This window comes from Lepisma saccharinum, chromosome 2 (genome assembly GCF_977018435.1).
Source record: "Lepisma saccharinum chromosome 2, izLepSacc3.1, whole genome shotgun sequence".
NCBI classification, from domain to species: Eukaryota; Metazoa; Arthropoda; class Insecta; order Zygentoma; family Lepismatidae; genus Lepisma; species Lepisma saccharinum.
In genome coordinates, this window is record NC_139230.1 from 173,217,708 (window position 1) to 173,236,452 (window position 18,745).

The 18,745-nt window shown below is 35.1% G+C and overlaps 1 protein-coding gene across 1 annotated transcript in view; it reads right to left on the bottom strand.

Annotated features, from left to right (window-relative positions):
- Positions 1 to 17,496, bottom strand: part of LOC145983761 (metabotropic glutamate receptor 7-like) — a 706,759-nt gene extending 689,263 nt beyond the window's left edge. The window contains exon 1 of the mRNA XM_083116810.1: positions 16,915 to 17,496. Within this exon, the coding sequence (XP_082972936.1) occupies positions 16,915 to 17,496 (582 nt within the window). The remainder of the gene's footprint in view (positions 1 to 16,914) is intronic.
- Positions 17,497 to 18,745: the final 1,249 nt, after the last annotated feature.

Sequence of the window (18,745 nt, forward strand, 5' to 3'; positions counted from 1 at the left end):
AAGGCTGCGTACCCCATTGGGAAAGTATGTTAACACGTTTTACGTGTGTAGGAAGGAAGCGAAAAATATTTTCGAGCTCTTATGGGTGCATGTTTTTTGGTTATGTAGTAGGGTATATTTGCCATCTCTCTCTCTCTCTCTCTCTCTATCTATATATCTATCTATGTGTGTGTATATATATATATATGATTGATATAGTGTTTCAAGTCCACTTTATGCACAGTAAGGCTAATCGGGACTGGATCTACAGTTTAAAGTGGGATCCGAACCACTTGTGCCTCCACCGAGTATCGAACCCGGAAAGAAATTATGACTTTAGGGGTGAGGTTGAATAATTTTCCATCTTCAGTGTGACTTGTATATTCATTTTATGTAGGAATTTTAATATGAATTAGCTTGCATTACTGTAGATAAGAAGTTTCAGGCTACTGAAAACTTATAGAGTGATTTTTACTAATGAATTAGTACTATCAATTAATATCTAATTTATATTAAAATAAGAACTTACTAGCTGGTACTTTTTTATTATCTAGTGAATAAAACACCGCTCTGTGAAGTCGAAAGTAGCAAGTCCGAATATCTGCCAATACAAAGGCACGTCTTCCTCATTTGCTATTTCTATTTGTTCATTAGTTCACTATTCACTCCCTTTGTTGTTCTTAGAATGCCGATTAATATGTAGAATAATGTTACATAAAATCATGTGCAATGCAAGTGGGAACAAAATTATATCCCCAGTTTTGTCATCGTTTCAGTTTTAAAGTAATTTTGAAAATGTTTGCTCACATACATTACTTATAATTTAATTTTATTTATTGAATTGGTCGACTCCCATTCTCACCACCAAAACGATTTTGGTATCTTGCCTTGTCTGAGCATGTTTGTATATCATTCAACCTATTTGTCACAAATAGCGTAGAGTCAGAAATGTGAAGTAAATTATGATAGATACAAATACGAATGTAAAATATAGACACATAATGGATATTAGTGGGACCCGCATCTATTTTCTTTTAACAAATTAAGAACAAAGAAAAAGATCATTAATTTACGTAGGTGAGGCCAGAAAACATGACAGGTCCAAATGAATATATTCACATAACTTTAAAGGTGATACAATTTATGCAGAAACATCCACACCCAGACAAGGAATCAAACAAGAATCTCCTCTGGGATCTCGCGAGTCTGTTCCAAATTCTGGTTATAGAAATCACAATTATAAATAATGTGCAGCATTATACAATAATGAAATTAATTATCGTAACGCTGAACGAAGGACGGGTCGTTTAAACCCGGTTTTAACTGTTGAATTTGATTATTATATGTTACTATAGCATAAATATATTTTCTGTGTTTCCCTTGCTTCACAAAAGTTATAAGACTTCAAAAGCTTTGTCGTGTTCTTTGTTGCCTATAAATTCTAATTCTTTGTAACACATGCTTAGTCAAAATAGTACCTAGGTGAGTGGAGTAGCTAAGTTTATGTAGCAAGTATTACGTTAAATATCAAGAATGAAGAACCAAAACGATTGTTTTTTAAAAGGTATTCCAAATTTCGTTAGTAATCTCCAGAAAAGTCGGACCAGTAGCATACCGGGTCTGATAGACCCTACCCGTCATTAACATACAATTATTGTAGCCGCTGTTACAATGTTAACGGATCATCCAGTAATTAATTACTAACAGTTGTGCTTCACAATTATCCTCTTTGCTGTAATTATAAACATTCTTCATTTGGAGCGCATGTTAAATTAGTCCATCATTCACAAAGGAATTTCCGCTCTATCAATCAGATGACTCTCAAATCTGCATTCATCCTCTCGAGATTCAGCTTCTTGGAAACATCTCCATGTAGACTGTGCGCCATATTTGGAGTTCAGTTGAATTCCCTTTATAGCCAAGATGGAAACTTTCCGCATTCTTCTCCCATGGAAGATATTTATTGAAGCAGCGAATTATGTTCATAATGAATTTTCAATTTCTGTCGTGACGTGACGTAGACGTCGGACAATCTCTTTGTGACGCAGAACCCTTCCGAATGTTAAACTGATCGTAGGTGCGCTCAAAATTTCGTCGAAATCTAAAATTAAATTTGAGCTTTCGAGAATATTTATATCTTGTAAAATTTACTAGGTGCTATTGCAATTTGATCATCTTTTTTTCTGTATATTGCCTGAAATCTTATTAGTTACTTAGTGTGAGGAAATTGAAGCTCAAATATGTCTTAGTAAGAATGTCGAATCGACCCTTCCTAATACAAATGTCGATGATACATCGTTGGAAAGGGTATGAATGAAGGATTCCAGAAATAGGATTTATGGTGAGGAAACAATTGGAAGTGAAAAAAATAACCATAATTTATAGTTTGAGGAACCTCTATTAAAAATGAAACATGATGAGCTTAATTTGCGTGAAAATGAAAGTAAAATTCCTAATTTGTTATATAAGGGTTGTTGGGTTTGGTTATCTTAGCATAAATAATACATTTCCAGTGTATTTATGCTAAGAGAACCAAACCTTACGGACCTAATGTAGGCATTCCTCGATAAACGTCACAACGCAAGGTTGTCCTCACGTTGTACGATAAAGAAGACAAGTGAAGTCAGGGTCTCCCTTATCGCACAACGATAAGGCAACTTTGAACAATAAAATAACCGAAAACCTTATATTTCTCAAACAAATTGAAGGAAAACAATTTAAAATAACGAAAATAATTTACAGCTATTAAAAAATAGAAACTTCAGTATCCAAAAATAAAATGAAAACCATAAATACCGATGAAAACACGAAATAAAGAAAGTTTAATCCTAGTGGAAATTAGCATCTATATCCACGTTAAAAACCAAAGTTCGACCTGGCAGTACTGTGTGCTTACAACATGAATGTGGATACAGAAAAGAAGCTATGGTAAGTAATGTAAGAAAGTTTGTATTATTTCACAGAACAGGAACATCTAATTGAAAAATGCACAGTGCCAAATCGAAGTTCGAATTAAGTACTACGAGTGAATATATTTTTTTTTTACGCCGAAATAGTGAAACACAAGGGTCGATTGTGCAGTATAGCCTATCCTTTTTACACAGACTGTATGTGATTCACAAGAAAACCCTTCTTATAATCTCAACGATAAAACCGCTGAGTTTGGAACTACAAGATACATGTGGATGTTTTCATTGATTTGGTTTATTTAACTTAGCTTTTCTGTTACTTTTGCCTAATCGCAAAGGGATGAGTTGATGAAGTTGATGAAGGGACACTCACAAACAACACCCATGAGCAGGCCGAGAATCGAACCCGGGACCTCTGGCGTGGTAGTGCGCTGTGCTAACCACTCCGCCACGGAAGTCGGCAAGAAACATTTGGAAATTGAAGAATCAATTTACGTTTTGGTAAGCGACTCCATCTTAGAATTTCCATTGTTGATGAAAACGGAGCAAATCACCACGATTGTGATTTGAACATGATAATTCTCTAATACTAATCCAACATTCTAATCACTCACTCATCCTCATAGAGTGTGTTGACCTGCATTCTGCCATTCCATTGAATCAGCGAGAGCCCATTTACCTTATACAGTGCTAATCGTCCCATGTAGTGTCCAATTTGATCGCCTGTTACTGCTTCAAGTGATGTTATGGCTTCCAAGCAGGGTAAACCAACCATTTTAGTGCCGAACACAATTGTCCCAGCTGTTGCTAGTATGCTTGTTGTGTTCTATTCGCATTTGCTACCTACTCCCAATAATGCTGCTGGATATACAGTTATAAGTAATACTGCGGTAGAGTTAAAGAATGAATGATTAACGAGAATGAAAAGTTAACAAAAGAGAATTATGATAGAGAACGTTATTGTATTTCATTGGATTTTGACGCTATAGTGAATTTACATTCTTTCATATAAAATTATATTTTCACTAAATGATTTCATTCTATGATTAAATGAATATTGTATATTATTTATTTTTGGTTGAAATATTTGAAAACGATTTTATATAGTACTTCGGTTAGAATACGATTTCAGTAATTTTGGATATTTTTAAGTATGTCAAAATAATCTTGAATAAAAGAGACACTAATTCGAAGATATAGAATGCGGCATTCTTCCAAATATGCAATATTAGTGTCAACGTAATCCAATATTGACTCATTCGCTGACCTCGGTGGAGGAGAGGTCATCATAACTCACTATGAAGAAGAAGGTCTCAGGTTCGAACCCTGAGCAGGTATAGATATTTGCACCATTGTGTTTCTGCCATCGCACATTTCATCGCTTCAGCATTCATGGACATGATTAACCCGCAATGAAGAAAAACGACATAAAAAAAATCAAAATACAGAATATAAACAATCTCTTGTTCTTTGTTATGCTGCAAGAATCAGATTTGATGTTACTTGCGTGTGGACTCGAGGTACTGCAATAAAGTGCATTAAATAAGAGTATGCAGTACAAAATTTCATTCAGCAAATAACAACAGTTGAATTTTGCAACCTCTTACTCGAAGATGAAGAGATGACCTGAATATATTGAGCAGGTGAGTTCTGGATAAACTTCTAATCTTTCAAGTGCTATAGTCACTCAGATACACAGCTTTCAATGTCTGAAGAGAACAGTAATGCCAACTCTTGAAAGTCTTATCGGAACTCACCTGGCCGATATCTGGGAAAAATATCTCCGTCATTCACCACAAAGGAAGCCTCAAGACATATTATACTTTTGTCTGAACTTAATTAATGAACAAACATGAAATTACAAGAAAAACTATCTCTAATATATATTTTCAATTATAGGGGAAAGCGGGGTAATCCTAAACATAGAGGTAATGGCGAACACCAAGTTTTCTGTTTTGCTCCCTTGATAAGAGTGATCCAATTGGTGCCTCCACCTAGCGCCTGTCACAGACAATGCCTTATGCTCCTAGCGGCGTCATTATTCTGTAAGACATCGAAGCTAGCGGAAAAAATGTATGTGCTGAATTTACTTCGAGATAAGTGGAGAATGTTTCATTATTTTTTCATGTCGTTTACTCTTGTAGATTTACGTTTATTAGGCAATTTTTAAACACACTGGAATGATCCTATATTATATACAGCACGTGTGGTGATAATATAAACAAGGCTCAGAAAAGGGTAATGCCGAACAGATGTTCGAAATTACTAGCATGTTAGTTTATAATTTAAAATCGGCTTGTTTTGTACAAATACAAGATTAAAATTAGAATCATTGTGCCTTGCGTCTATATTATACTTCAACTCTTGAAAGGATAATCTTGTAGAAATTATATAAAGAATTTAAAAATGAAGAGACCTGCCATGAAAAAGCCTTCTTTCACTAAACATTCTACCGAAGAATTTTCTGAAGATACTTAAAATAGGGTTATTCCTTATTGTTTTACTTCATTTGTCTTTATAGTAACTATTTTTCATAAAGGTTAATGGGAAACACAATGTTCGGCATTACCCTGAAAAATCCGGGCAATGTCAAACATGACAACTGTGTCTTTTTCTTAGTTTCTTGCACATAATAGATAGTCTGGAATCATTGTTACCTCGTTGATTTTGAAGGGAAGGTATTAAGGTTTCCTTAGAACCTATGCAGTTCCTAAAATGTATTCAAATTATTCCATAATTCACCATCAGAGTTTCAGTGTTCGGTAATACTCCGGTTTCCCTTACTACATGTTTTCTACGTAACTCTTATTTTGCAGCGAGTAAGTTTTAATCAAGTTAAATTCAATGCATTATCCGTGTTTTCTTTTGCCTCCTGCAGAATTTCGGATACACGTTGGATCTGACAAATATACACATTGTCAATAGATCAAAACAAACTGTACTGAACAAAAAAGAATCGAATGGAGGACTCGGATGGATTTGACTCTGTTTTATAAGTCTTGTCTCTTCTTACAGCGGGCAACGGGAGCTGGGAATTCGCCCCAGACCAACCAGACAGCAGCGGTGGCGCCGAGAGTTACGACGTCGTGGGAGGGGGTGCTTCCAGCACCTCGTACTACAGGCTGCTGTGTTTCTTATCGCGCTGGATTGGTCGCTTCCCCGCTCCACACTTCCCTTGCCAGCATTAGGATCGGCCGCCGCAACAGTAAAAATACCTTTAGTCACCAATGAAGTTGATTCTTGCACTATTAGCAATATTCTAGTTTGATGCACAAGTTGTAAAATAACATACCATTCACTTTCAATCCAAAGATATGGTGATCGTCATAAAAGTCATCAATTAACAAGGAATTTATCATGTTCATGTTCAAAGAAGATAAGGACATATACAGTTATCGGACATATAATGTGCTTTACCGTATGCTACATGTACCGTGAGGAGACATACAGAACTCATGGAGACGTTAATGAATTGGCTCGAAATCATTAATAATATATTTTGGGTACTGAGTAGCAAAAGTCAAATTTTAACATTTTATATTAAACATCATTGTTCCGTTAACCAGTCTACTCACACACAAAGTTTTGTATTTCCACTTGAAATAACAAGATATAAACATTTAATTGGATAAAAGAAATTGGAAAATTTAGAAGTTAAACCTGCAACCTAAATGTTTTTATCTATGATATTTATCCACATAAGACAGATTGACGATCTATTATTTTAATGTGATTATTCTATTCTCTCTCTTCTTAAAACTTGGGAGTTTCCAACTAATTACGTGTTAGAACTTCCAACACATCCATGCCATAGTCAGGATTCGAACATGGATGTTACGATCGCCGGAAATACAACCTCTGCATCATAACAAAACGCTAATCATGAAATAATCTTATATGATGAGGTTACTTTACACTTTCCGACTTGGAAATGCCGGAATCATTAGAAGTAATAGTTCATAGTTGGGACAATTTTTCATTATACGGAATTTTTATTTGTTTAATATTCAATGTGACTAGTGAGCACATTGAGTAATATTAATAAGGTTGAACACCTACCCATTTCTCAATATTTTGGAGCACTTTGGAGCATCCAATTGAATTAATAAAAACCTGACAATCTGCTCACACAAGGAACACCTGCTCCTCCAGTGGTGGAAATGTGCTCACAATTTAGTGTAAATTACAAAGTGCGCGTCCTCAGAGACTGAGTAGGTACTTAAGCATACACAAGCAAGCCTACACATGTGTACGTACGTTGCAACGTCATAATTTTTTAACACATAGTCATAAGAAGTTGTTAGTTTGGAAACTAAGCAAGACTTTACTAACATGAAAATTAAGTGGATGATCACTTCTGTAGCACCTGCTTTATATCTTTGAGCACATGCTGATGAACAGATACTTATTATTATTATTATTGTTATTATTATTTAATACGACAAGATGCACATGGGTGAATAACAAAATGAATACCGGACTGGAATATTTCGTCTATATTTATTCTGTCTCACCCATATACTTCCTAAACATACAGAAGAGGGGGCTACTAGGTCCGAATCCTGATTTTGATGTGGAGTTCTACTTTCTACCTGTTTTTTATTTTCGTTCTCATCGTCGCAATTAACTTAAAATAAGCAAAATACAAATGTATGCCTAGATTAAACTTTCCATGGGCCTTCAAGTTCGTGAAGTCTTTCAAATGAAAAACTTCGCCATCGTACCCTGAAGACGCTGAACGAGAGCAGAGAGGCGTGTCGTTCCTAAGGTTTCTAGCAAATTTCCCGTCTCCTGCCGTCCGTTCCTAATTGCCAACCATGCATCTTGCTTGGAGACAACAAATCACCCTTTGTCTCCCAGGAGATTTGTTCCGTTCAGGATCGTGATGTTGGCCTTACGTTCACGTACGTGTCTCAATGTACTTGATCCCACTTTCAATGTTGTTCATGCATCACGTTGATTGCCAAAATTGCACGGACCACACAGTAAAATATTAATCTTAATCGTTGGTGATCCGGTGTCGCGTTTTAACCACTGTGGAATTCTATTCAGCACGAATGCAGGTCATTAGGTAAGGCTTCTAACATTTAGGTATGTAGTTATAGTTTGATTCCAGAAGGCATTAACGACTTATCTTGTTTAAAGCCCGTCAGACCAGTAGCCAACTTAAGGTTCTAGGTTTGAGTCTGTGCATGGGGTTTCTTCAGCTTTATCCCATCATGGATTGCATAATATCATCATTCATCTTCATTAAAATATATAAAAGCGACGTAAAATAAGCAAGATACAAGTACAAATATGGCCAGTGAATGTTGCTGCAATAGGATTTTAATATCTCAAGAATTCGTACCAGTGGCAAACAACACAAAAAAGTTTGTTTTTAGCTTTAGTTTCTAGATTATGAAAATATGCAAGGTGCTCATAAAGTATCTTTCAGATTCTAAAATTTAATTTAATGAAAGTTTCTTGCGATAGCGATATTACAATTTCTTCATTGATTGATTGCTTTTTATATTATAGGCATTTCAGTACACTGGCTTTTTTTGCCCGTCACACTATACTGGAGAAACCCCTTTAAATAGTGCCATATTGAGAATAGGCCCCTGACAGAAAAAAAGATGGATCTGTTAAAATCTCCGTAACTCAATTTTTAAAATTAGTCATTCATTCATTACTTAAAAAGAACTAAAACTATTCTATCTCCGAGGACTAAAATATTCTTACTTATTAAAGTGAGGCTGTAAAGGGGCACTCAGCACACGCAAGGACAAACACAGGACAACACAACTCCACAAAGGATTATTCTGGCAGTGGATCCAGGCGCCAGAGCCTCGTTGGCCTGCAATAAGCAGTTACGGGGGTGCACTACGGGGAACTGAGGTTGACCTTTGGATGCCTTACCAGAAAGTCACCCCTTCTATCATTTATTCATGTAAAGTAGAACTAATAATGTAACACGGGTAAGCAGTATGTAAATTCGTCATATTTTCTTTCATATGTATTTATGAATAATTCAAAATTTGCTACAAAAGACCTTGAATAAGGCTAACGAGGCTCTGGTGTCTGGACTCACAGCCAGTATGATTCTCTGTGGGGCATGTGCTGTGTCGTCCATATGTGTTTGTCCCTTCATTCATTTCTTCTTATTACCATTCATCTCCGTCGTCGCGATTAGCCGAAAGTAGAAGAATGCAACATTAAATAAGCTAAATAAATCAATCTACAAAGAGCTTTAATAGAAGCTATAAAGCCATCATCACCAATCAAACAACTGAAACTTCCAGTTTCATTTCTTCATGCTACACATTTCAAAATTGTACCATATTTTGTAGACACCTTGTATATTTAATAAGATAATGAATTTTATGCATGTAGTTAATACGAATTGATTATACTTTTATATTTCCAAATGATTATTCTCACTACAAAATTTAAGGACATTTAAAGACGTGTTATTTAAATAGTCTCCCATTTTACATGTAAAGAAGATCTCAATTTTATTTGCCTATTTATTACTTTAATATTGAAAATTACAAAAAATAATGGAAGTATTTAGATTTATTCGGTTACATTCCTTCAGCGTTAGTGCCACTAATAATTTATCGTACAAATCTCCATAGGAATTATATTTACAAAATAGTGAGTCCTGCTATACCTATATTTCAAGTACATATTTGTAGTAGGTGGAACTTGAACTTTATGCTTACATCTTTTTCCTTATACCTGATACTTGTCACAAATTTAAATCATCAGACTTCTAAAGAAAAGTTTAGAAGGATAAAATGTTAAGGAAGAATCAATTAAAATTGCATGTAAACTCTTGTAATGTAACTAAAAGTATCTTCAAGAAGATCACTTTACAAGCTACTTGGCTTAAAAATAAAAGCTCGAATCTAAGACGATGCATATTTTTCTCTACCAAAATAATTTAATAATCTCCAAAGAGAATTGTCCATTCATCAATTTCATCATATCATCACTCATCCCCATCTTTGCAAATTAGCCAAAAGTGGCACCGAAAGCGAAGTAAAATAAAGGAAATCAATAAATCAATCAGTTTCAACAATTTGTCACCATCACACGGTAGAAAATTATAACGTAAAATACATAGTGCTTTATTTGTAATAATTTTGTAACTTTAAAGGAGGTAGGAAGACAAATTCCGAATGCATGCACATTTGTTTTTGTATGTCGCTTTTCTATCTCCATAGGTTCTATTCATGACGATGAGGATGAATGGTGCTTGTTGGACATACATGAAGGAACACATACAATGAAAGGTTCTTCCTTAAGACATAGAACCTGGAACTTCTTAGCTACGCTGCGCTAACCACTTCGCCACGGAGGCTGTCAAGTGAAAAGAGACACTCGATATTGCGACCAATCAAGAGATCAGGTTCACATCACCTTCCCGAACCTCAACAACTAACATTTCTTTCTAATGCGCATAGTTGTTACTTCTTTCAGTGTGTGGGTTTCGTAAAACTTACTCCGAGATTCTACACTCTAGGGGCTTTGTGCCAATATCACTCGGATATTGAGGAAAGCTCTCCGTTCATCTTCTGTGATTGGCTGGATTTCGAGCACACATGGAAAACCTCCGTGCCATTACCTCGCACTTTAAAGGGAACCGAAGAGAGGGTTTATTTTACATCACGCTCAGGTTACAAGTCTGGTAAAGAAAGTAATTTATATTTGGAGTAGATATGCAAATATTTTGATTGAAATTTGATTCCGAACCTTTTCAGCGTGGGGTATCTTGTTACAATTTCTGGTAACCGCATTAATGTTGTGGTGAGTGCCAGAATTTTTCATTGAATATAACGGCAAAACCTTATCGTGGTTCCGTATTCTTTGTTGCTACATAAGAAATAAACATACTAACTTCAGTGTGAAAGTTATTCTTTAGTTTCCCCAAAAATATATTATTAATGGTGTTTGTAACACCTGTGCATAAATATTTCACAAAATATGTTTCTGCTCGTTCATGTATATCTACTAGGGCCACGATGTAATTCATGTTATTGTTTCTTTCTGGTACTTTTTGCAGAAGTAGTTTTGCTGTTCGAATGTGCGAGAGCCGGCCAACCTCCGTGGCGAAGTGGTTAGCATATCGCGCTACAAATCCAGTTGTCCCGGATTCGAATCCCGAACATCGCATGGGTGTTATTTGTCCCTTCATCATTTTCATCACATCATCACTCATCCTCATCTTCGCGATTAGCCAAAAGTGGCAGAAATGCAAAGTAAAATATACCAAATTAATCACTTAAAAATCAAAATCAAATGTGCGAAGATAACATAACCCGTGTTCTTTATGACAAACATTTTTATGAATGCAGCACTTTCAAGACTTCGTTTTGCAATAGATTTCTAGATATCGTCTAGATCAATGGAGGGAGAGAAGTATCAGAAAGTCTGAATACTTTGTCCTGATATAAGATTGTGGTACGCAAATGAATATATTATTCTATTATATGCATTGAAAATATATTTGATCATTACTTTCTTACAATCCCACATAAGCTCATTACAATGTAAATTATATTAAATGAAAATGACTGAACGAAATGTGGCAAATGCATAATTTAGTACATATTGTTAGTATGTATGTGTACTCCTATTGAATTTGATAAACATTTACTCACTAAATTCGTGGAATTCATCAACTGGAATTTTGGTGTTTCATGTGTCTTTTGCTCGTTATATCTGATTACACACCATTTCCTCCCTTAGTTGTAGAACGACGCATGTCTTGGTCAATGTAAACTAATTGATTTTGTTTAATTTACTTCGCTTTCCTGCCACTTGTGGCTAATCGCGAAGATGAGGATGAAGGATGACATGGTGAAGTTGATGAAGGGGCAATCACAAAGAACAGCTATGCCCAGGCCGGAATTGGATCCCTTAACCCCTGGCGTCGTAGCGCGCTGCACTAACCACTCCGCCACGGAGGTCAGCTAGTCGGCGTAAATAAATGGTAGGAAGAAATTGACATTATTTCTGTATTATCAAATTATTGTATAATAATCAAACTAGTAAAATCTAAAAAGAATAGTATAGAAGGAACGGTAGCTCCGTTACTCACATTAAATATTTTTTTTTAAAATGCCTGTCATTCGTCGTGTTCCTTTGGAAAAATAAACATCTGCGGTCTCCGATGTTACAGATCGACATTGAAATTTACTAAAGAAAATAGCATTTATATCCCTAGAATCATTTGCATGATTTCAAATCTTCCTCCTGTTTCTAACTTGTTTGATATTATTCACCTAGTGCCTCTAGGTCGTAATCAAAATAAACATTCGGGTGCAGATGGGGAATACTAATAATTATTTGGCTTTTCCCTATTTTCCTATATAATATGAAGGGTCATGATTTTCAAAGATTGTCATAAGGAATTCATAATTTTATTTCCTTTATTACTTCTTCGTTGATTTGATTTTAAAATGTTATGTAAGAACGAACATTTACTACAAATCAGTGCCGTTATGTAATGAAACATCTTCCAGGAAACAATCAATCAAAAAGAGGAATTATTGAGTCAATTTTACATGTCAGTTTCATTGATGGCCAAATATCCTTTCTACTCCGCAGTCCAATGAATGCTATGTCTGAGAAAATGATATTTTAGCAATCAGGACGAAGAATGTCCTGTTAAACCTGTTAAAGCGGCTGCCGCCGACAATATTGAAGCCGTTGACTCCTTAATCTTTTAAATGGAAGAAATATCAGAAACTCTAAATACACGAAAGTGAGTTTTAATTCTTCCTCGCAAATCAGCCATCATGTAGAAAAAATTCAAATATACTGCAATGTACTCGAACACCCGGTATACTCGCCGGACTTAGTTTTATAGCCACCTAGGTTGCAGAAGAAATCTGCCTGTACTGGCCGATCAAACATATAGTAATAACTTAATATTGATAAGTATGTTGATTTCGGAACGTAATGTAATGAATACATTGTGGATGCCAAACCTTAAGATCGTTATTATTTTCAAAGCCAAAACTCATCAGCATCCCATTCCTATTTCCCAGCAAAGTGTTGGCTTTTGATCTTAACATTTATGGATAATAATATTGTGTATCTATATGTAGAAACAAAATTGTCGATCTCCAGAATAATTTCCCGTAAACAAACTAAAATTTCTACTATAATGAGAATTACTATACATTGTTGAAATAAGTGCTACTTGTATGAATTCTTAGGAACTTCATATCATTGCATATACTTTATAAAGTTAGTGTCATTCGTACATTCGACAGCAAATTAATACTAGACAAATTATTTATTGTAGCTTTCTTTTAACATTCTTTGTCTTTTTAAGGAATAGAATGGCACTAAATCTGATGAAAAATGTGTTCGTTGATCATTTGGAGGTTTTGTATAAATTATTATTCTTCGATTTGCGGAAATAAATGTGAATTAATGTGGTGATGGATAATTTTTCCGCTATTATTTTTGCAGCGAAATACATTTAGGCGACTGTAAATTTCGAGAAATTCTGATCGTATTGAATAACTTCATCAATTACATTGAAAAGGAAATTTTATATTAATGATGATTTTCACCATCCACCTCTTGGTTGAAGACACGCAATAAAACTTCGAAATATACGACAACCAAAAACAAGGTCGTGGATGCTTCCTACGCGTGTATATACACAAACGATGCAGCACGGTGATGGAATCATTAATTAAATTAGAAATAATATAAAGGGATGTTTTTCTGATGCGGACAGCTTTTTCAATTAGCTAAAGTGCGGAAACGTAAAAAAGTAGAGGGAAAAGGTTTAACAGCGCTCAATACATCACCATCACAAGCATGAAAGTTACAGCCCATTGAAAGAAGAATGATCCTGAATTGTTTGCATTTCAAGTTAAGTCTGAGTTTTAAATGTGACAACTGTTGCCATAATTAAGAGAGACACTTCCCCTAGAGTAGCACTGAAACTTCTCTCAATTCCTTGGTTAATGTAATATTTCTTTAATCACACCCATTTTCAATATTGGAAGTAATATGTATACTATGCATATTTGAAACATCTTATTCTCCTCTGAACGCTCCTAATTCGATATATCTCGAATTCTTAATAACATAAAAAAGTACTATATGAAGTACAAAATAGTTTCTTTTTTAAAATATTCACAAAATACAACTTTTCATGTATTAACATGAATCAGATTTATATATGAAGAAAATGGACAAATATTAAGAAACTAAATAACATCAAGAAATCAAATTTAGACGGCGAACATCTATTTGTACTTGTTGATAATTATCTACTGATGTTTAACAATTTTAATCAACTAGTAGATAAGTATCTAGAATCTTGGGCATTTTAATTAACTGTAACATATACAATTTCATCTGTAATGCAGAATACATAATTTATCAGTTTTAGTGCTTACGGCTGATGTTGCGCTTATCCATGTAGTATAAAATGTGTTGTAAACATTAAGTATATAAATTACTTTCCATTCGTGCTGACTGTTTACATTCAATTGTGATGTTCATATCTATGTTTGTTTATACATGTAGTCAAATAAAATTTAGCTTAGAGTTAATGCGTGCAAATACATTTCCTCGTTATTTATCACTAGTTAGGCACAATTTTGTTAATGTACCTAGATTTTAGTTGTTTCAATATAAACTTTTTAATATATTAAAAATATTGTTATAATTTTCAGACGTTAACTGCAATACTGCCGAATTAGGTTATTTTTGTTCAATAATAATAATTTACATTTTACCTAATACCTCTATGTCAGCGGGACTTCAAAAAATTATGTTAGCATCGCAGATTTATTCAGCGTTGATTTTACACTCTGTTCTCTCAAATTGCAAAATAGTATTTAAGAAGAATACCATTTCTATATTTGGTGGATCAACTCAAGTGCATTCTAGTGTATGGTTTGCCGTCAGGCTTGAATAAACTCTAAGCGCTTAAGATATTCCGCGTTGGAACTTTATATTCAAAACAATGGTGATAATAATTTTACTTATTCTGATATAATATATTTAATTAAAGCTATTCAATTTTTTTTGGATCTAACCCAAGTCTGATCGCATGTGTTTACTGAATATTTAACTTGAAATCCAATTCTTACATTTCAATATTACAATTACAAATAATTTGAAAATATTCCACGAGGAATATTTTATATTTATCAGTGTAGTATTACAGTTATAGAATCCCTGAAGTTTTAGCCATGAAATATGTATTATAATTGTCGGAGCTTTGATCAATATTTTGAAAATAATTTGATATCCATACACAATACAAACAAAAATCATTAAATATATTATTATTAATTATAATTATTATTGACATTTTATACTCTATTTTCGTAACAATGAAACGTGTAAATCTAATTTTCTTGAGAAAAACACACTAAACAGTTATAGCAACTCTAATTAGCTATTCTGCTAGAATTTTAGAAATAATAATTTTATCATTTAGTTTTCTTGCCTTCTGTGTTACACGAGGCTATGGGTTTGGCATTGATACGATGTTTACCGGGGCCAAGAAACGTCCGGTAATTTGCTCCCGACACAAACCAACGGCAGTTCCAGGCTAAAGTTTTTTCCGGAACTGCCTTGCCTAAACCCACAGCAAATCTTTCTAAGGAAAGCAGACAGGAATTATATTTGGTGAAAGACGGGAATAAAGGAAATATGAACGGATATCTAGTGCTGTAAAAATATTCGATCAGTGTTCACCCATTCGATGGAAATATTTCCTTCCGATTATTATCTAGATGTTTTACTAAGTATTAAACTACTCTTCTGCATACTATACAAACATATTATTTAAAATCTCTCAATGTAGTTTCTTTTCTCTTCCCATGTTTCGTAGATGTTAAATTTACGTTCTAATTTTTATTATTGTCTCATCTCATGATAATTTCCTGTGAATGGTGAACTGCATGCAGACACACACAGACAAATAACACCGTTGAAGCACTAACACGACACATTGTGTAATCTGTTTTTTTTTATTAATTCATAATGATGTTCCTTAACTTCTTTGAATAGGAGAGTCATTTTTAGGGGTAATAGTATCATTGATACTATATAAAAGATGCTATTTTATTTAGGTTAACGTAAATAATAAAACAGCCTTTTACAATTTTATTCAAAGTATTACTATGCATTTGTAAAACTAATAATTATTAATATTAAATGTTTAATATAATTTACGGAACATTATATCCTGTTTTATGCATGATATTTTCTATTGTATCTCTATCAAATGCATTAATTAATTTGATTGTAATGAATACATATTAATAGTTTAACATCAGTTGCGTTCTAATCCTAAGGTTCATGTTGACGAAGTTCTGTTTCAAAACTTTTATGTAACATGATCTGTAAATATGTGCAAATATTCACTCCTTGTAGGAAATTGGCTACTTTTCTATTTATAAATAAAGGTTAATATTACTATATCTATCCCCCTTTCAATAAATGCCCAAGGACTAATACGCGATAGACGCTAGTATATGGCTAACGAATGAAGCAGAGTATAACACTAATATTTACTGCCAAAAGTGGTGTTGGCGCTTGATGCTAAATTCCAAATGTTGTTTAGAAGGCATCGGGCCTATCAGCTAGCAATGGTATTGTTAAATACATGTATAACATTTCACGCAATTTTTATATCAATCGGTGGTGTTATGTAGTTGCTAGATTATTTTGTTTTATTCACTACATTATCGAGAATATTTCTGATAATTTGTTGCAATAATACGTGTATGTAATAAAAACTATTGAAGATTAATTTTGAAAAGGCGAAGCACTTGGTATTTAAGCGCTGGTATCAATCATATAACTGTAGTTTGTGACAATAATATATTTACTAAGTGATCGGTATGAAGAAAATATTGGTGGTATAGTAATTTATATTGTTGCTTTTAAATTGTTGTACGCAGGCTACCACCATGTACTTTTTGTAAACGTTATTTGTACACAAAATACAGGTACACTGTTAACAAAACACTAAAACGTTCTTAGTACTTACCTGATTCATGTAGGAACGGACGAACTCCATGGATTGTTCAAGCGCGTAGGTGTCGCTGCTGCAAGAGTCCAAGATAAGTGCACCCAACGTAATATTTGGGAGCAAGTCTGGGCTGTTGTTGATTTCATCCATTGCGTGGAGCATTGCCTCCAGTCTTTGAACTCCTTTTTCTTCTTTGACGGCGCCACAGGGATGCAGATGGTATCCACTGACGTGTTCATGCATGGGGAAGATCCCACCTAATATAATATCACCTGGGATGCGGATCAGCTTACTCTCTTCCAAAGTCAAAGTCCACGGTAGAAAACCCAAGAGCAAAGTCACGTGAAGCACGGATGTCCATCTTATTTTACCAAGAACGCGCCACATTAGAAGTAAGAGCACATTGAAGAGAAATACTAAAAATTTTGTGAAGGAAGTTGAAAAATTCAGATCGGCAATGGGTCTTTGGAAGTTGGCGTTTGTTGTGTTTGAGCCGGAACCGGTTTGAAAAGCGCACGGCGATTGTCCATCCTCGGCGGTTTTTGAATGTCGGTTGTCGGGTGTCTTTGGTAATTTTGATTTCTGGTTGTCTATGAGCATGGCGATCTCGCGTTCATCCACGGTGTCTGCAGAACTGGTACAGTATAATGTTTCTGCTGCTAAGGGGTACCTGGCTGTCGGTAAAAGGAGTGGTTGCCAGAGCGACAAACTAGCGTCGACCAATTGGCATTGGCACTTCCTACTTTTGGGTTGCCCGGAACGAAAAGACAAGGAGCCTGGCACGGTATTAAGCTTCATTTGCTAACACAAACACACTACACGGAGACGATCACCATCTAGAAATTAAGAAAAGAAGACAGCAGTCTGTGTTGTTTGGTTTCAACGAATGTCAGTACTTAAGGAACTAAGCGGTGCTCCTGGGTCTATCAGGAAAAAGCAGTTCGGGGTTGATGAACACAGTCTTATCACTCCTTCAGTGACCCGGCAAACAAGGAATAACCCAAGAAAGATTTATGAGAAAGTCTGAAAGTGGCACATTCAACACCATCGGACACCCGAGATCCAATGTTCCTGATGCAGCTCGCGGTACCTTCTCCCTCCTCCATGCTTGGAGGAAGACCTTCTGCCAGGGAGCTGATGGGTGATGGCTAACTTAAGGAGCGTTACGGGAGCGATGTTCTAGGCGCCTCCAACAACACACAGTGGCGGGATGGAACTGGCTCCGAGCGCGCTGCCGCGTCTGCACCTGCTTAACTCTGCGCGGATGTCGTCGCCATGGTAACAGGCTCTCTCTCCCGAACTGTTCGTAAAGTTCGGAAAGAGCGCTGAGAAGTTTCGGTTGTCTCCGCGGACGAAATGAAAGCACAAGAGAAAGAGGTTGGGGGGGGGGGGAGAACAGAGAAAGGCTCGAGGAAGAAATGGGAAAGAATTTGCGATTGACGCTGCATTGACTTTCGACGTGGAAGAAAAGTTTGCTCAATCGAAACTGGAGGAATAATTACTCAAGTATTGTGTACACAGCAGTTGAAATGGGTCACACATCTAATCAAAATGTCCAGTAATTATTTCGTACACAAAGATAGATAGATATCTGTTTCTATCAGCTAGTTGAACCACAAAGTGGTAGCAAATGTTGGCAGTTATAGTTGGGATATTTCAATTTGTTTTCCTCAATGCCCTCAAAAATATATTCACAAAATCCGATGTTGCATTTTAGTGTGTTGAATGTGACAATATGTTTTAATGTTTTTGTATTTATTTATTTATTAAACAACAACCTCCTTAGATTAATCGTAACGATGAGGAAGAATTATGATGAACTGTAACTAACGAAAGAACAAACAGAAAT